The 20,976-nt window shown below is 43.8% G+C and overlaps 1 protein-coding gene across 1 annotated transcript; it reads right to left on the bottom strand.

The window, feature by feature from the left end:
* Positions 1 to 3,582: 3,582 nt before the first annotated feature.
* LOC125538079 (AP2/ERF and B3 domain-containing protein Os05g0549800-like) lies at positions 3,583 to 5,178 on the bottom strand. Its single transcript, XM_048701383.2, has one exon. It carries the CDS (start codon positions 5,023 to 5,025, stop codon positions 3,769 to 3,771), a length of 1,257 nt encoding a protein of 418 aa, XP_048557340.1. The 5' UTR covers positions 5,026 to 5,178; the 3' UTR covers positions 3,583 to 3,768.
* Positions 5,179 to 20,976: the final 15,798 nt, after the last annotated feature.

Below are 20,976 nucleotides of genomic sequence, written 5' to 3'. Positions count from 1 at the left end.
GTACCACCAGCGACCTATTGAGGAGCAAACCTTGTTGAATCGCCACCCCAAAAGTAGGACAAGGTGCACAACGGAGATTAGCAGTCTGCAAAGGCGATCTAGCTAGGTGAACAGTCGTGCCAGTATCGCTAGACAAACACGACTACCATACTCGCAAAGGGTAGAACAAAAGGGATCTTGAATAAGATAAGATGAGATTGTCACCAACTATGCAACAGAGCCATGCCAAAGTACAACAACAAGCACCAACCCGTCTTCCAATAAGATTGGTGAAGACAAAAACTCACGAGCTCTTTGGCAGCACCAGACCAAGTGCTACCGAGACGAGATTGGAGCCATATGACTTTTATTCGACACAACATTTGAGCAATGTCACCATAGCACTAAAGCCAAAATGGAAGAAATCTTACTACATACCGAACAAGAGAAAAAACACACGCAACATACGTCTTAAACACATGTTGTTTCCTTTTTGTCGGGAGAGATCCTCACTTCACTTTATTCAACAACTATTTTCAAGGGCATCACTACAATATCGTGAGGGACGCCAAGCTAGATATGGCGGCCTACATCTAGAGATAAAGAAAACATAGATGAATTATGAGCTCATAATTACTCTTCCTATCTTCATGACTAAAATTGCACATTGCAAACTCAAACTTTATAGCAACTAGTAGACCGCCCGTGCGTTGCCACGGACTTTTGAAAATTTGTATTGGTTGCATGTCAAATTTTACATAGATAGAAAGATAGGCAATAACAATTATTTTTTGGAATGATACGCTTGCAATGTACTTTGATAACAAAAAATGTAATTCGGCCCTATACACCTGATGCAAACTCAGACTTTATAGCAATAATCCCCCTCGCGATTGCTTCATAATTCCCATCTGTGCCATCGCATCATCTTTCACTGTACTTTCACAATCACATGCAACATTGTGTCCAATGAATGTGACGGGCCTAGAACTAGTGACCGTAAAGTCAGTAGTCAAAGTAGCCACGTTGTTGCAAGCCGTAAGGACCCCTTTTGAACCTCCTTTGTTATGTTGTTGTCTTCAAGGTGTTGTGGGTGTAGGATCTGCTGCATGTGACCATGGTCGCTTGCACGGCTGTGTCCTTGGGAAAAGCTGGAAAATCATGTTCCACGCTTAGAACGTCGCAAGTCATCCAGCGAGAGATAGCTCCACCTCGCCAATAGCACAATCTATTTCGTCATCCAATTGGGCTGGCCCAATGAAGTGTTTCACGTGGATGTCCTGAATACTGATTCATGGAACTTTCCACTGGTTTTGGCTAGTGTGTTGTTAGGGTGGTTCCACATCTTTTTTTTCTTTTTCTATTTTCTGTGTTTTTCTTTACGTTTTTGCCGATTTTTCTTAAGACTTCTTTATTTTTAGGTTTCCTTTTCCTTTTTTTCTTTTATTTGCATTTACATGTCCACTTTTTTAGTATACCCTTTACATTTTTCATATACCTCTGTATAACTTTATGAAACATTGAACTGTTTTTGAACATTGAAAATTTTGTTGAATACATTAAAAAGATTAAATGAACCTTTAATATTTTTTGAATACAGGTTGACCATTTTCTAATACATGTGAAACATTTTTCAGATACACCTGGAACATTTATAAAATAAGTGATAAATATTTTTCAAATATATGTTTATAATTTTTCAAATGCACGTGGAACATTTTTTTGGTACATGTTGAACCTTTTTTGGAATATATGTTTGAATTTTTTTCAATTACATGTTTAATTTTTTTTGAATATACGTTAATTTCTTTAAAATACATGTTGAACATTTGGTTGGACGATAAAAAACATTTTTTTAAAATCACTCAATTGTTTAGCCACTGTGTAATAATCTTTTTGAAATCACAAACATATTTTGTAATGCGTGAACTTTTTTTAAAATGTCCCAAAGATCCTCATTATGTACCTTTTTTTCTAAATTACATGGAATTTTTTTACATTTTATAAACATTTGAAAACAATCACAACCATATTATAGGAGCGCATGAACATTTATACGTCAAGGAAATTTTATTGAAGAGTTTGAACATTTTTAGAAATTAAGCGCACACTTTTTTATGCATTAAGATGTTTTTCTACTGCACGTTGAAATTTTTTATTTTGGAATATATGTATTTAAAATATTTTTAAAAATATATAGATAAAATAAAACAAAAAAAATAACTGATGAATAAAGAAGCAAAGAAGAAAGAAATGAATGCACATGCCCGGAGCTACTACTGGACCGGCCCAATAGTAGTGACGCGTGATGCTTGCTGAGGCGAGACTTGCTTCTGTTGCGCTACTGCTGGCGAGACAAAGTGTTGCCCGACATGAGTCGATCAAACACATATGCCCTCAACACTATATGGGCTGGTTTGACACGAGAAAATATCATACGGAAACCAACATTCGTTTAAACCGGTGAAAACCACATGAGAACGATGTTTCGAATTTTTTTAAAACTCCAAAAAAATGGGATGTTAAGAGAGTGATGTTCTATTACCTAGAAAAATTTCAAGTTCAAACACATTACGAGATATGAGCTCAGAAAAAAAAACCAAATCAGTCTTGAATAGTGCAAAACAGTAACGTCACTATTCATTGCTGAATTTGTCATTTTTATAGCTCACATCCCGTGATGTGTTTCACATGAAATTTCACATGAGAATAGAACATCATCCTCCTAGCATCCCATATTTTTTTCTCTGATTTTTTTGGAATTCTCAAACATGGTTTCCACGAAGTTTTTTTAGAAGGTTTTCGTATGATATTCTCCCGGTTGGACACTATCTTGACAATCTACTATGAAAATGCTGGTTAATATTTGGTTTACTGAATATTAACTTCAATACTAACATGAATGAAATACGCAAGTTGGTATGCATCAGGGCTCCTGGTCAGATCACTATCATGTACTCCCTCCGTTCCTAAATATTTGTCTTTTTAAAGATTTCAAATGACTACCATATACAGATGTATATAGACATATTTTGGAGTATAGATTTACTTATTTTACTCCGTATGTAGTCACTTGTTAAAATCTTTAAAAAGATAAATATTTAGGAACGGAGGGTGTAACTAATAGTTGGAGTAAACACCATGCAACTCTCAGCAAGGCTCGCGGAAGGGCTCCTGCTTTCTTTTTAAATGTTTTGTTGTGTGTGATTTGGATTTTGACCTGCCCGGAAAGACTAGGCGATGCCCTGCTCCCTCAAAGATGGAATAAGATTCTCGCTGCTTAGCCCCCATCCCGGCGATGCTACTCATCAGGGAGTTGTGCAAGTTTGTCTCTGGCGGATCTCGCAGGATTTAGTTAGTGTTTGTCTACGGTTGTTCAACTTGGATTCGACCTTCATTCGTATGCGTTCATGTGTCTACATTCGCGGGATTTATGCTTCTCTTCGTCAGCGACCATTGTTGTATTGGTGCATTGGTCCGGTGGGGCCTTAGGACAACGACCTTCCGGTTGTCTGCTACCATAAGGTTTGCCCAGCTCCGATAAAAAAGGAGAGATGACGGCGATGCACCTTGGGCTTATTCCAATGCTTGTAGTCGTTGCTAGTTGGTCTATGATAGTGCATGCAATTTCTATTACTGATGTTCTTTATACATAAAGTTTGATGAGCACATCGGAAGTTTTTTCAAAAAAAATCCTGCTACGTGAATGTGAGTCGGTCAAGAGTATTTGCGCTGCTGATTCCAGCTGCTCTTTTGACCTCGGGCACTGTGTGGCGAATGGTGACAAGTCTACAGAGCAAATGTACTCCCTGCTGCTTGTATTCCTTCTAGTTGATCTCTTGACGTCGGGCACTGTGAGGTGGTGGCATGACTATAGGTCAGCGAGAAGTCTACGCACCGCTTCTTCCAGACCGCGTGCGCCGGAGTGGCCGCCGCTACGCTGGCGTCCACGAATCTCTTGTTTGTCTTGGCCATGCCGTAGTCCTCGTGCTCTGGCGCGTGCCTCAACGCCGGCGCAGTGAGAAGGTCGACGCCGAAGAGACGCACGGTCCTCATCACGGGTGCCGGCAACGTGGTGGCCGCCGTCGCGTTGACGAAGGTCGTCGTCGTCGTCATGGACCGGAGCTTGCAGTCGATAAAGAACTGGTTGTTGCCCGAGGCGGAGCGGTAGAATACTACGGCGTCGCCGGCGTGCAGGCCCTTCTCCTTGACGAAACGGCTCCACCCCTTGGTGAGCACGTAGCTCTGGCTGCTGTTCCAGTACGAGTACCGGAACCTCCACACCTTGCCGGCCGCGTCATCGAAGTTGAGCAGGGCGCCCTTGCACTCGCCAGACACGGCGGTGCCGGCCGAAGGGAGCTGGAGAGGGAAGTGCTTCTCGGCGTGCTGCTTCGGGATCACCAGCCGGTTCAGCTTCCCCACGTCGCTGGGCGTGACCGTCTTGTCGAACAGGTGCTCGCGCAGCGTCGCCGCGGAGGGCGCCGCGGCTGAAGGAGCCGACGAGGCGGGAGCTGACGACGACGACGTAGGGGACGACGCCGCGGAGGCGAGGAATGCGCGCTTGTGCTGCGCGAGCTCGTCGGGGTAGATGTGCTTGCGCAGCATGTCGACGACCTCGGCCTTGGAGCGGGCGGCGAGGAAGCGGAGCTCGGCGGCGTCGTCCGCGTCGGACTCGACGAGCGGGCGGAAGTTGGTGACGGCGTCGCGGCCGCGGAACCTCTGCGCCGCCGCGTCGTAGGCGCGCGCGGCCTCGGCCTCCCCTGTGAACGTGCCGAGCCAGACGCGCTGGTGGCGCTCGTAGATCTGCGCGCCCCAGCGCCCGTTGGGCTGCGGCACCACGCCCTTGTACTTGGACGACGGCAGCCGCCCGCCGCGGCCGGAGTCCGCCTCGGCGCCGGGCTCCGGCGCGTCCATGACCGCGCTGGCCCCGCTGCCCACGCGCTGCAGCGGCTTGGTCGCCAGCGCGGCCGGCACCGCAGACGCCTTATTGCCAGTGGACGCGCCGCTGCTCACGTCCTCCATGAGGCAGCTCCTCGCACTTTCCATCCGATCACCACCGAAAAAAATGAAGAAGATGCTTAGCTAGGTAGAGTAGTAGCTTAGCCAAAGACTGGAAATGGAGCAGCAGAGGCAAGTGCGTGTGTTATATAGGATCGAGGAGCCGATCGAGGAGAGGAGCTGGAGGTGAGTGTGAGTATGGGTATGGCTAAGCTAACTGGCTGGCAAAACGATCTTATATTATGAGATGAAGGGAGTACATTATATTGTTCAATCAGTTTTGCTAAGTCTTACTCGACTCAGACTTCGTTATGTCTCAGTCGATGCTTTATTCCTTTGATCTTGCGTAAAGATTCATACAAAAAAATTCTTCTTAGTTTTTTCTTTCTTCTTATATACTATGTCATTTGACTGAGACTTGATTAAGTGTTAGTTAACTAAGATTTGGTCACACACTGTACTGATGTTTCTTTTTATTTATACATACTAGTGTTATTCACTTATTTATAGTATTTGCATCGTAGATATTAGTATTGTTTTAAATTTATATGTTTAGACACAGGATTCCATTTTGAATGTTAGATATTTATATAGGTCTCATGGGCTTGTGTTGGTGTAGGTCAACTATTACATATTTTATGGCATCCATGGAAGAAAAAGACGATGAAGATGATGATGAACGCACCCCTTGGCCATGCTGCGCACGCAGTATGGTATGGTGTGGTTGCGTGAGAAATTCAGAGTGCCATTCTTGCATTTCCTTTTGATGCTTTCTAATTTTAACTTTGTTTTGGAGGAAGAAAAGTAGTGGCACGCCAAGTAACGGATCTCCTCCTCCTACTAACGCCTACAAGTGGAAGAACAAAATGTGTGAGCTGAGCTAGCTGCTGACCCATTTCGGTTTTTGATGCTTATGTGCAGTCTATGTTGTGTGTAGGTCTCTCATAGTAAACGGTGACGCTGATGGTGCCACACAATTTTTTTAACATAGTACAGACGCAAACGCTAGTATATATGCACATACATTCATCCGTATAAACGCATACACGCATATCTTACTTCTATGAGCACCTCAGAGAGACTGCGGCATGTCATCTTGAGATTTTACAAAGTCATCGTGGGCGCCTCATAGTTGACGGGAACGTTTTCTCCCACTAAAAGTGTATCGCCGGAAATTCTGAAATAAATTCAAGATAATTGCGAGCATCAGGATTTAAACCCGGTGGGATGGGAATATCACTGTTCTCCTAACCATCCAACCAAAGGTTGGTTCGTGGTGCCGCAAAATTTTCTGGAAGTTTTAGATTGATGGTTATGCATGTCCGCATCGGTCGATCGCTTTGTCGATCCCTATCAGATATTTTTCAATCTTTTACTTGGCTATTCACCACGCGCACATGGAGTTCCTAGATCACCAAAAATACTAGTTAGGACAATAATGATCAGTGACAAAACATAAAGAAGGTCAACAACCGATCCAATTGCAACGTTTATCGTCAACGTTATGGATATGTATATTACTCCCTCCATTCCGCATATAAGATTTATTTGAAGTCAAACTAAGCAAAGTTTGACCAAATTTATATAAAATGTCTACAATACTAAAATTATACAATATGAAAACAAACTTCATAATGCATCTAATAATATTGGTTGCATGTTGTGAATGTTTATATTTTTTAATATAAACTTAGTCAAACTTTACAAAGTTTGACCTTGACCATATTTTACATGCAGACTAAAAAAACAAAGGAAGTACCTTCAATAATCATAACATGAAACCCATTCATAATGAAGATATAGGACAACTGGTCTAGCATACACGTACACGTACAACCGGATTAAAAATCAGATCACGCAGACGCAGCCATTGGATTCGTGAGAGGGTCGGAAAAACGGGATTGAGATTCGTGATGGTGTGTTGGAATTAATGAAACTGTTCCATGCACGATACGAGTGCACGATTTATGGACGACAAAACAATCCAGCGGCCAACGACTTGTTCAAACATACGTACGTCCGGCCAGATTTAACCATCGTCTCTGCATCGTTCAAAGCTTGTCATGTGCATGGCCCTTCTCTGGAACTAATAGGCGTGTCTCATACCTCCCGACTATTTAAATCCATGCTTATGCACCCATTACTAGGGGGCTATGCTACGCCATACTTGACTAATTAAATCAACATCCAAAAAAAACTGCAGCTTATAATGCGACAAAGAAAAGCTTAAGACCTTGTGTTGTGCCGATATTGCTTTTTAACACAGTTGTACCGATAGTTCATAGTTTGGTTCTGATTAACATATCATATAGTACTTCAAAATCAATGCTTATGGTTTTTACTGTTAGACGGTAAACAAGACAAGTGAGCTATGGGGGCATGTCATTAGGAATTTAGGATTCAATCAACATGTACAAATTTAAATGGGCTCTTTGCTATTGCTCTACAAATTACTATTGAACTAGCTAAAGACAGCTAATCTCTTGGTAGCTGCTCATAGTAGTAATTGTGAACAAAAGCAAATACACCAGATTCTGGTCCAGGGCAGCATGCGTCGATCCAGGGCCTAGCTAATTAACTCAGACCGGAGACTTTCTTGCATGGATGGACAGCGAGTGGGCCGGATTGCAGTGCATACACTCACTAAATTCGGGTCTCCTGAGAATTGGAAGTTGTCAATGAGCATCAGCTAAATCTTGGTAGTTTACCACCTTGTATAATAGAGAAATATCTGTGTACAATACAAGGTCAACACAACATATTGCTTCAGAAATACAATGAAAGAAATGCGGGGTGAACCCATTTTTTCCTGAGTTGGGGCAAATTTATCCTCGGGGGAACGGTCCATGAACATTTGCTACCAGATGAACAGTAACGAAAAAACTAGTAAAATGTTTTAAAAAAAATCTGAAATTTTTGTGGATGTTCATGTTAGTGTTGCAGGCATGCTTGACAATTTTCATGCAAAACAGAGCTGTAGTGTGTTTGTTGGTGAAAAAAACAAATTTGAAGTGGCATTTTGGAGTAACATTTGGCGTTCAAATTTTTTTTTGGCACAGGCCAAAATTGTATAACATATTTACGTAAAGTTTTGCAAGTAGCATTTGGATGGGACTATGTATGCATACAAAGTTTGTTCGGTTTTTCTTTTACATTTCAAAAATCATTTTCACGCCCACGAGCACATGCTCCGGAAGCCAAATTGGATTTCTGATAAACTACTACTATTAGAGAATTTGAGTGGGGCCATAACATTGGCCCGCCCTTGGAAATGCACATCTACAAATCTAGGGCTCTTCCTTCACTTCCCAGTGTGAGTCGCATGTGTCGACCCGGCTCACTCCCTTTTCCGACAACGACGTTGCTGATTGGTATAGAGCTGAGAGAGGAGCACAAGTTCCCCTTGTCAAGGGTTCGTGTTGCCTTACAAGCGTATGGCATGATGTCGATCTGCAACATGCAACCTACGCATGCAAGCTACAATCTAGTGCGATGGCCCTGTTGCTTACGGTGGTGAAGAGCAAGTTGCAGCCAGACGGGCCAACGTCGGTGACTCCCTCAGTAAGCTCAAGGCTACCCTGATGTGTTGGTGGGTTGTCTGCTTGTCCTCACCTTTTGATGCCACCATTGTTGTGTATGAAGAGCAGGGGAGAAGTGAAGGCCTAGATTTTGACGATTAGGCAGGTTTCATGATCGCTGGTGTTCATGGCAGAGTTATGACGTTTGTGACGGCGGTTAATTGCCACTCTTCACCATCCCACCAGTGGTTCTTATGGATGAAGGGCAACTATATATCTTTCTTTCTACCATCCTCAAGGTCAATGAGGAGGCGGCTAAACTTCGGTCCAAAGTTTGTGGAATGCTGGTGGTGGTGGTGTGGATGTCTCACCATCCCAAGTGTCCTCGTCCCCGTCACGACAAGGACGGATCCATGCGAGAGTTGTTGGACCTGATTGCAATCTTCATTACTTGTTTCGGCCCCTCCTTGAAAAATCAGGGACTTCAATGTACTCTGTGTGTGTGTGTGTGTGTGTGTGTGTGTGTGTGTGTGTGTGTGTGTGTGTGTGTGAGTTGTATCATGCCATTGCCTTAGAAGTTGTACCGGCAAAATGCAATGAAAAACATACCAACGAATCGAAGTGTTTGGACACATGTTACATCTACAATGGTAATAAAGATTAACTCCAAACTGTACCATACATTTTTGAAATGTCGAGTAGTGAATAGTAACCAGAAAAGAGAACTTTATTGATAGCATTGAGTTTAGTAGTGTTAACGGTTGTGTGTGTGTTGTTGGAATTGTGTCGAATATATTGTTCAAGGTAGGTTACAGTTGGATTATGAGTTAAATTGTGTCTACGTAAGGTAGGAGTTGTGTCCTAATAGCACACTTCTATCATAGGCCTCCTATATAATTTGAGGGTAGACACATGATTTAACTTAATTATGCCAGCATAATAGCACCTGCACACAGTAGGGTGGCGGCGTGTGCTGGCGTCCGAATGGCCAGGGTGCGTTATCATGGGGAGGAGCACTCATTGTCAGCCCCTGAGAACGTAGCCATGTTGATGAACCTCGTTAAAAAATCTCGATACCGTGATTCGTGTGACCGATTAGTCATTGGATGATCGATGGTGCATCTGGGATTATTCTAACATTGTGTTTGCTGATGATGAATGTCTGAACATGATTTGGTGTTAATGTCATTGATAAACTTATACTCTTTGGTAAAAACAAAAGAAAAACATGACAGACACCGGCACGTGCTAAAAGTAGGCACCAACATACACGCCATCGCTAGAATACAGTGGTACCGACTACCGTCATGCTGTAGCTCCAATATTTACTTACTCTGTGATGACTAGCACGGGCACGACACACGGCCGTACGTACCGATTCGCGAAATGCAAGATAGGAAACCAACCAACCCCATGTTCCGCTTGCAGATCCGTCACGAGGCAGGCCCTATGAGGCGGCAACAGGTGCCGCACGCCAATGATTGATTGTGCACGTCAGGGCCAGCCAGCAGAAGGCAGCAAAACCATCTGAGTTGCACCGGTACGGCGTGTCCGAGCGCGGCATGTGTGCTGTGAGTCCAATGGCTGGGTAGAGGACTGCTGGGTGGGACGGGGCGAGAGGGGAGGGAGCAGGCCCGCGGGGGAGGCGCGTGGTGTTCACATGGATGAATCGCAGGGCACCGCCGCGCCAGTGACGTCAACCAGCTACCCCATGCCGGATCAGGTCAGGCCGATCAGGTGCATTCCCCCCTGAAACAAATGATGGCAGCCGCCATACGTACATAGTGCCACACTGCTTTCTCCGTAGCAACAGCTCGCAGCAGCCGCGGCTCCCATCGGCCTGACACACACTGTTACCACTTGCCAGCACCCAGACATGCCACTCTCGCGCCTTTCTAAAAGAAGATAAAGGTTATTTGAACATCGCACGCGGAACCATTCTAGTATTTTATGTTTGTATGAGGAAAGGAACAGTGATACCAGGACCAACGTTTTCAGTTGCATACGAAATACACGATACTGCTTGACATCTTTTTAAGTCCCCGTCGATCCATCGATATTGGCCTCTACCCAGATTCTTATTCTAGGTTTTTCTTTCACATTTTAGTTCATAAATTGTTCACAAGATGCCGTGCTTTCGCATCTACTACTTTGTTAAAAAATGCTGCCGGCCCACATGTCAGCGACACATGAATGTTGCATGTTGACGAAGACAAACTAAGACATGGTTTGTTATCAAACTCTTCTTAGTTTTTAGTGTAAGTTTCACCTTTTATCCCCTAGTGTGTGGCAGTTACAATTTTAACAACCTTTTAAAATGTCTTCCACGTTGTACCACTTAATTAGGTGTGATATAGTGTAATTGGTTTCATCCCATTTTATTTCTTCCTCCATGAACTGGGAAAATTAGATCTTTTTAGGAGGAGGGCAACCGACCACGTAGACAACTTGGACGTGTACTAGTTTTGGGGAGTACCAACTTATGTCAAAATTACCTTGAGTTTCATCAAATTCTATGAAATGGTGTCAATTTTGCCAAACAAATGTTGCTAGGTACATCACATTGTTCATGTATCACATTAGACACACCCTAGAGAATATGGGTCTGAATTGTCTGCCTAATTAATTAGCTTGCACATAATCCATACATCGTGCGTGACACATGAATCTGGGGTAGAGATGTCATCGTAAGATACCAATTAAGGGGTGAAATGTTGTCACAATATCACAAAACTAATACGCTAAAAATAGAAAATCAGCTAGTTTTTTTTTCTAATCACTGGCCTAAATGTTTCTCTTTTGTTTTTTTTTCTTCCTGTGATGTACAACCAATGGCTCGTCATGGAAGAGGTTTTCTCGACTGAAGCCTTGCCGAACATTATAACACTCCCTCATTTTTGGTTTATTGGTCTCATCTTGTAAATCACATCAACCAACCAAAGAGGGCCGTGTCAGACAACATATTAATGATACATGCATGACCCTCTCACTCCTTAATGCGTCGGTTGATTCTACACGAAAACATAATTTTGACAGATTTTAATATGGACACAGCTATATTTACAGGTTTTCAAGAGAGTGAGCCTTGCAAATACAAAACTTCTGGTTTTTGAGATAGTCAGTTTAACCCGAAAGGAAGAAGTACCTATTTTTGGCGATTTTGATTGGTTGATCTCAGCATATGCCTGGATAATTTTTGGAATCTGGAAAGGGCATTTTCTTCTTAGAATCGACCGGCGTGTGCATATATGTACGCTAGATAGCTTTGCTTTTGCTCTCCGCAAAGCGAAGTGGCCTGTGTGGGTTGGTCGTCGACGGACAGATAGATAGATATGATGAGATAGATTATATTTGGCGCGCGTGGGCGTCCAAAGGTGCGAAGCCATGGATCGATATGGTTGCGGCAGCTCCTTTCTATCCATCTGTGTACACTGCGCCTAAATGCGTCGTCACCTCATAAACTCCGGCCGTTCAGGCTCACGCTTTCCATACAAAAGACACACATGCTTTCCATACAAAAGACACACGGAGAAAGAGAGAGAGCGCCGACGGTAACATAAAATACTTGCAGCAGCCGTCCAGAGAGGAGAGAGCCATCCTTATCTCGCGTGCCGCATGCATGTCCAGGTCATGCCTTTACACGTGCTTCTCCGGCGGCTTCTCAACAGTCTATGCCAACATGCACCGATCACCGATCAATATCTGTCTGCACAATATATTCCTCCAACAGTCCAACTCAACCGAACATGCTTACATCACACACTCCTATAACGAACTAGTATTATACTGTGAACGCTCCTATTTATGCTCATCGACCGATCTTTACTTAGTCTATTATGCATGATCGAATATATCACCTGCCGATCGTATCATCATCAGAAAGGGCACGCTTTTATGTGGAGATTGCGTCCTTGAGTGCCTGCTTACACATCCACGGGTTGTTACATGTCATCAGATAAACAGATATGGTATATATATGTATGAATATATCCATTGGTTGGTTTTCTTCTTCTTTTGAACATGTGCACGATGATGGGTACGCAAGCATGCACTAACCCCGTACTTGACCGGACATTCGGCGATCCGACGTGCTCGGGGGTTTATCCAACTGATGTGGCACTTTGCATCATACGCACTACCTAGCTCGATTATGGAAAGGGCGGTCTTGTTCGATAGATAGATATGGTCCTAAAGATAAGATGATGTAGTTTATATGGCTAACATGTTCTTCTAAAGATCAAAAGACATGGGTAGGGCTTTTCTTTCCGACGTCGGCAGATCGATGACGATCGATCATTAAGCGCATATTTAACCTGATAGTATGTAATCTTTGTTTTTCTATGCCATCTTTCACTAATTTGGATGCTCGTGCAGCTCTGCTGTCCACGTATTATTCGTCCGTCCCTCTCTCGGTGCATGCTATCAGCAGGTGAATTTGTTTTTTTTTATCGGATGCTATTTTTACCGTATGTTGTGCATCCACGCGGGCAGAAACGACTCATATATAGTGCATTTTTGTTGTTGAAAATGTTATCAACAAGTTCACTTTTTATCCCATATTTTGCGGATAAGCTCCACACATGCATGCATGAACGGGCGGCTGGAATTACGTTAGCTCCATTGGTTGTGTTATTATCTTGACGAAAATAGCAAAACAAATGGGCACGACAAGCCACTCACATGATATGCACATACGCAAGTAGATTTCCGATGAGGTTGATTAGTTTTAGTTTTTTTAGATGGTTAGTTAGTACTGTACATACTTAATCCAAACCGATGGCCTAACTAGCTTGATGATACCTCACTCATCAGTCATGTGTATGTCATTTTTTGTATTCTACATGTATATGTCATATATAAGCGGTAACTAATTTTCTTTACCCCCAAGACATGTGTATGTCCTAGTAGCTGTGTTATCTTAAGGAAATTAGCAAAATAAATAGGCGCAACAAGATACCCCCAAGACATGCGCATATGCAAGGAGGTTTGAGATAATTAAGCTCAGTTAATTACAACATATAATTTCAACTCTTTGTGAGGATCAACTGATGGTCTAACTAGCTTGATGATAGCGTTGTCATCATGCATGCATGCATGTGAGGTTTAAAATCGAAATTTCAGATATATTCTTTGGGAATAGATGTATCAATATCCACTTCTTTTGCTATTTTAAATTTGGTTTGGAAATAGTTTAAATTGTGTCCGAAGTTTTGACATGCTAATTTTTTTCTCAACTCAAATAGAAGCACAAAAAAAAAACTAACAATCCCAACTGGCCAATAACTTGTGAGCTATATACACACAGGTATTCGCAAGAAAAAAAAGCTATGTACATACAGTAGCATGACTGCGAACACAGTTAATTTGTTGTCCAAATGCATGTGGACGTGATAAACTCTAGGTCTTGGTCGACGTTAGCTAGCTAGTTTGACTTTGGCATGTAGTAACTCCCGGCGCCTCAACGCACCCACTCAACTGGTTTCGGCATTTGAATGGAAGCTAATCCACCACGGCATGCGCTCTGCCTCTGTCCTGCTTCTGCTTGGCCGCTGGCCTGGCACTCCCTTGACAAACTACTGTAGTACTGGGAGAAAACGTTGGTGAAAGTTTAATCGAGTTTAACTGTTTGCAGTATCGTAACTTTGATGCCGACATGAACTGTATACACAAGGGTGCCGGTCACATCATTGCCCTGCCACTAATAGTTTGAGTAAACACCACATAACACCCAGCTAGATATACACGTAGGAGTAGTACCCCTATGTCAGTGTGAGTACGTCAAGTCGTCAAGAGTTGGCTGGCTCTTCGTAGGTTCGACTTGTCCACTAGCGCATTGCTGATTCCAGTTGATCTCTTGACCTCGGGCACTGTGTGGCGAGTGGTGACAAAGTCCATAGAGCAAATGTACCCCCTGTTGCTTGTAGTTGATGTCTTGACCTCGGGCACCGTGCGGGCTGACAAGTCTATAGATAGATTAGATCAGAAATATGAGTGCGGCACGACCGTTTCAACACGATCTCCGTCCGGCAACGTGCCGCTGATTCTTCACGCGATCGCCGCAACGTGCAGGCAGTGTATGAATATACACAAGTGGTAGTGTCAGAGGTTTGGTGAATGTGTTGGAGCGATGAGGGAGTAATTTCCGTCTGAACCAACAGAACATGCATACTCCGCCGATCCATCACGTGCATGCATGGTGAGGAATGGCTAGCTCATTCTTCTGGCAGGTCGTGGTGTACAGCAGAGGCGGAGGCGCGGGGCCAAACACTGACAGCTTGTCCCGCGAACTGGCGTGGTAGCTTTGCTCTTGGTTTTGTCAGGGAACATAGCAAAATTTTAAAAAATTTCTACGCATCACCAAGATCAATCTATAAAGTCATCTAGCAACAAGGGAGAGAGGAGTGCATCTACATACCCTTGTAGATCGCGTGTGAAAGCGTTCAAAAGAACGGGGTTGATGGAGTCGTACTCGACGTGATCCAAATCACCGATGACCTAATGCCGAACGGACGGCACCTCCGCGTTCAACACACGTACGGTTGGGAAGACGTCTTCTCCAACTTGATCCAGCAAGGGGAAATGAGAGGTTGATGAAAATCCAACAGCACGACGGCGTGGTGGTGGAAGCAACGGCGATCTCGGCAGGGCTTCGCCAAGCGCAGGGAGACGGAGGAGTGTCACGGGAGGGAGAGGGAGAGGCCAGGGGCTTTGGTGCGGCTGCTCCCCCCCCACTATATATAGGGTGCCTAGGGGGGGGCGCCGGCCCTAGGAGATCCAATCTCCTAGGGGGGCGGCGGCCAAGGGGGTGCCTTGCCCCCCAAGGCAAGGGTGGCGCCCCCCACCCCTAGGGTTTCCAACCCTAGGCGCAGGGGGAGGCCCAAGGGGGGCACACCAGCCCACTAGGGGCTGGTTCCCCTCCCACTTCAGCCCATGGGGCCCTCCGGGATAGGTGGCCCCACCCGCTGGACCCCCGGGACCCTTCCGGTGGTCCCGGTACAATACCGATTACCCCGAAACTTTCCCGATGGCCGAAACTTGACTTCCTATATATAAATCTTCACCTCCGGACCATTCCGGAACTCCTCGTGACGTCCGGGATCTCATCCGGGACTCCGAACAACTTTCGGGTTACCATATGCTAATATCTCTACAACCCTAGCGTCACCGAACCTTAAGTGTGTAGACCCTACAGGTTCGGGAGACATGCAGACATGACCGAGACGTTTCTCCGGTCAATAACCAACAGTGGGATCTGGATACCCATGTTGGCTCCCACATGCTCCACGATGATCTCATCGGATGAACCACGATGTCGAGGATTCAATCAATCCGTATACAATTCCCTTTGTCAATCGGTACGTTACTTGCCCGAGACTCGATCGTCGGTATCCCAATACCTAGTTCAATCTCATTACCGGCAAGTCACTTTACTCGTGCCGTAATGCATGATTCCGTGATCAACCACTTGGTCACATTGAGCTCATTATGATGATGCATTACCGAGTGGGCCCAGAGATACCTCTCCGTCATACGGAGTGACAAATCCCAGTCTCGATTCGTGCCAACCCAACAGGCACTTTCGGAGATACCTGTAATGTACCTTTATAGTCACCCAGTTACGTTGTGACGTTTGGCACACCCAAGGCACTCCTACGGTATCCGGGAGTTGCACAATCTCATGGTCTAAGGAAATGATACTTGACATTCAGAAAAGCTACAGCAAACGAACTACACGATCTTTGAGCTATGCTTAGGATTGGGTCTTGTCCATGACATCATTCTCCTAATGATGTGATCCCGTTATTAATGACATCCAATGTCCATAGTCAGGAAACCATGACTATCTTTTGATCAACGAGCTAGTCAACTAGAGGCTCACTAGGGACGTGTTGTGGTCTATGTATTCACACATGTATTACGATTTCCGGATAACACAATTATAGTATGAACAATAGACAATTATCATGAACAAAGAAATATAATAATAACCATTTTATTATTGCCTCTAGGGCATATTTCCAACAGGTTTGTCCGAGATTGCCGTGGTCATACTGCACGCATACGCGGTAATTCAAAGTTGCTAAGTTGCAATCACCATGCCGCGTTCCCTCCATTTTAATCTACCATATCAACCACCCATAGATAGGTACGCTCTCCCCTTCTATCTTTGAAACACACGGTGACAAAAAAAAGGAGTTTTCAACAAAAAAAATTTGAGGGGTGGTGACAAGTTTTTCTTAAGTAAAAACCGTACCGGGCGACGGTATTTGGCCCGGCCCAATACTGTAACTGCTTACGAGTTTTTTTTTCTGTTAGAGGGCTTAACTTTTTTGCAGGGGTTTTTTTGGTTTTCTTCGGCTTTTGCATTTTCCTTATTCCATTTTTACTCTTTCATTGGTTTTCACTTTTCACCGGATTTCTGGAAAAAAAGAACACATGTCTGCATATTCCATATGCACTTTAGAATATTTTTTTGTCTACATCAGAAATATTTCTTTTATACAAGTTTAACACTTTTAAACGGATGTTTAAGAATTTGTTTCAAATATATGTTTTGATGACTATTTTTATCCATACACATTGTACATTTTTGTGTACATACACAATATTTTTTATACGCATCTAACATTTTACAAGATTAAGATTTTTTTTCAAATAAATGTTTTGAACTTTTTAAAAATATCTGTTAATCATTTCTCAAATACATGTTGAAATATTTTTCTGAATGATAAAAACATTTTTCAAACTAAGTGAATTCGTTTTGTTGTATAAACATTTTAAAAATCATGGATATATTTTTGAAACTCATAAGATTTTTGCCTTCTCCTCTGGCACAACAAGAAACAGCTTGCACCTCAAGTGTGCCCCTATTAATTAAATAGTACTTTATCAAGTCAAAAAGCAGAAAAAAAGTATAGCGATAGTTTTATTCTTCGCCACCATAAGTAAATATGTAACCAGATGATTAACCAAGTTATCCATCAAATGCTGATGAAATTTTTATTTCATTTGGCTCCTTTATGGATAGCCTCACTTCTTAACATTTTTGTCAACTATTCTATTTGAATGGAACAAAAGCTCTCCACTTTCTAGATGATCCTTGTAGAATAGGATAAATGTAATGTACATTATTTTGAATGGTAATAAATGTTTGTTTGAATTACACAAACATTTATTTACATTATATAAACATTTGTTGAAAATGTCATATACATATTTTTTTAGAAACGTGTGAACAGTTTTAAAATGTCACGAACATTTTTTAAAGATTACGGTAACAATTTGTTTACACTGTGTTAACACTTCCCAAATTTGTGGTTTTATTTTCTAAAAATTAAGTATGGGAATGTATGTACGTAAAATGTTTTCAGAAATATGAATAAATGTCACAGAAACGAACAAATGAAATAAAGACACGCACGCCGGGCCGGTTTCGGTGGCGCCGGTGTCGCTTTCCGGAGAGGGCTCGGGGCAGGTGGTCCCGGGGCCTTCTTCTCCAAGAGCGCCTACGGAGGCCTGCTTGCCTTCGGCGCCGGCCATGTTGCCTGGCCGGTGGGCCGGGGTGGATGGAGACCTAGGGCAGGAGGCCCTGGTTCAACCTTCCTCCGGCTTGGTGGTCTCGAGTGCTGCTACTCGGGAGGAGGTGATTGCGTTCGGGGGCATTCCGGATCCGGTCTCCGAGGGGCGGCGGTTGAGTAGCCGCCTCCAGGACCATCCGGAAGTGGACGACATTCAGCAGCGGTGCGCTATGAGGGCGGTAAAGCTTCGTGACGTGGAGGTCACTACTGGTATGTCTGTCAATACCTCTAATTCTATTTTGCATTTTAGCAATGATGAGATTATTAATAATGCAAATCAACTAGGTATTTCACTAGGTAGTAATGATAGTGATATCTCAACCTCGGTTAATGATATGCTGGATTTAGAGGCCGAACGGGCGCTTGAGATGATTCGTAACTTAGCGGCGGTAAAACCTATGAATGATTCTGAGATCGACGATCTAGGGGTCAGGGCGCTCGATAATCTTTGTGCGGATCTGACTCAACCGTCTCCTGAGCCTGAGGAGGAGGTTGAGCGGGTAGATAATGTGGAAATGCGCACCTCTGTGGCTGGTTGTGAGGACCAATTGCAGAGTTTTAATGCTCCTAAACGCAAATGGAAGCGGAAGATTTACCCAGATTCCGCAGTGCGTAGGAGCGCTCGGATCCGAACAGCTAAAAAATTCCATGACGAGATATGAAAGGAATTTTTTAGAATAGCAGAGGTCTGAAAGACTTGGCTAAAAGAAGGTTTCTTGCTGAGGCTTCTATTGAGCATAAGTTGGACTTTATCGCTTTGTCGGAAACGGGTAGAGCCAACTTCTCGCCACAATTTCTTAATACTCTTTCGGGGGGTATTGATTTTGACTGGCATTGTCTACCTCCGCGAGGAAGATCGGGTGGGATTTTACTCGGGGTTAGATGTGACTCGTTAGAAGTCCGAAGCATGGTCATGGGAGATTTCGCTGTTAAGTTTAGGGTGCGGTCGAAGTCAGATGGGTTTAACTGGGCTTTGGTAGCGGTTTATGGTGCCGCACAGCCTGAGCATAAACCGGATTTCTTGGCTGATCTGGTTAGGATTTGCGGTTCTGAACAACTTCCTATCCTGGTGGGGGGTGATTTTAATATCATCAGAAGGAGTGGTGAGAAGAATAATGACAATTTTGATGGCTGATTGTCCTTCATGTTTAACACAATCATTGAAAGCCTAGATCTGCGTGAGATAGAGCTTTCGGGCAGAAGGTTTACCTGGGCTAACGCCTTGCCAAATCCGACGTTTGAAAAGCTGAATCGAGTCCTGGCTAGCGTCGAATGGGAGCAGAAATTTCCATATGTTACGGTCCAGGCGCTTACTCGTGGTATTTCTGATCACACGCCTTTATTCCTTGATTCTAGAGAGGCTACCCATTGGGGAAATAAAAATGTTTTCTCCTTCGAGCTTGCTTGGTTTGAGAGAGAAGGCTCCTTGGATCTCGTAGCCGGAGAATGGGCTAAGGATGCAGGAGGTCGGTCTGCGCTTGAGCGCTGGCAGAATAAAATTAGGCATTTGAGAAGTTTCCTACGTGGGTGGGCTAAGCATCTCAGTGGGATTTATAAGGCCGAAAAGGAACAGCTCCTTTTTCTTATTCAGTCCCTTGATGTAAAGGCTGAGACCACGATTCTGCCAGCCTCGGAGCTTCATGCGAAGCTAGAGGCGGAAATGAGGCTGAAAGAGCTCCTTCGTGAGGAAGAACTAAAGTGGGCGCTTCGGGCTAAGGTCACTAGAGTTGTTCAGGGGGATGCGAACACACAATTTTTTCACCTGATCGCCAATGGTAAGCATAGAAAAAAGAGGATCTTTCAGCTTGAACAAGACGAGGGAACGATTCTTGGTCAGGAAAACTTAAAGCAATATATCACCGAGTTCTACAAGCAGCTGTTTGGGCCTCCAGAGGACAACTATGTGTCGCTGGATGAGTCTAGGATTGAGGATGTGCCTCAACTTACGGCTGTTGAGAATGATATTTTAGTCGCTCCTTTTTCTGAGAAAGAGGTATTTGAGGCCATTTCCCAGATGAAGAATAATAAGGCTCCTGGCCCGGATGGTTTCCCGGCAGAGTTCTTTAAGAAGTGTTGGCATATTATTAAAAAAGATCTCTTGCCTTTGTTCAACGATTTATTCTTGGGCCAGCTTCATCTTTTTAAGCTGGATTTTGGAACTATAACCTTACTTCCAAAGAAGACAGAGGCTGTGCGGATTGAGCAATTCTGGCCTACCTGTCTGCTTAATGTTAGTTCCAAATTTTTTACCAAGGTCGGGACGAATAGGCTCACACAGATTGCGCATACTGTGGTGCAGCCTACTCAGTCTGCTTTCATGCCGGATAGGAACATCCTCGAAGGAGTTGTGGTCCTGCATGAAACGCTCCATGAGATCCACACGAAAAAACTTGATGGTGTTGTTTTCAAAGTGGATTTCGAGAAAGCGTATGACGAAGTCAAATGGCCTTTCCTACAATAGGCACTCCGAATGAAGGGTTTTGATGAAGTTTGGAGAAGACAAGTGGAATCCTTCACGCAAAAAGGGAGTGTTGGAATTAAAGTGAATGACAATATAGGCCATTATTTCCAGACACACAAGGGCCTGAGACAAGGTGATCCAATGTCTCCCATTCTCTTCAATATTGTCGCAGACATGTTGGCAATCCTGATAAGTAGGGCAAAGGAGGCCGGTCAAGTAGGTGGCTTGGTGCCGCATCTTGTTGATGGTGGCGTGTCCATCCTGCAGTACGCTGATGATACAATTATCTTTATGGAGCATGACTTGGCAAAAGCAAGAAATATGAAGCTGGTGTTGTGCCTTTTCGAGCAATTGACTGGCCTGAAGATTAACTTCCATAAGAGTGAGTTGTTCTGTTTTGGGAGAGCCAAAGAGGAACAAGATGCTTATAAGCAATTGTTTG

The sequence above is a fragment of the Triticum urartu genome, chromosome 1A (genome assembly GCF_056163025.1).
Source record: "Triticum urartu cultivar PI428250 chromosome 1A, HENAU_Tu73, whole genome shotgun sequence".
Taxonomy (NCBI): Eukaryota; Viridiplantae; Streptophyta; class Magnoliopsida; order Poales; family Poaceae; genus Triticum; species Triticum urartu.
The sequence above is the reverse complement of the archived record's forward strand: the minus strand, read 5'-3'. Positions and strand labels throughout refer to the sequence as shown.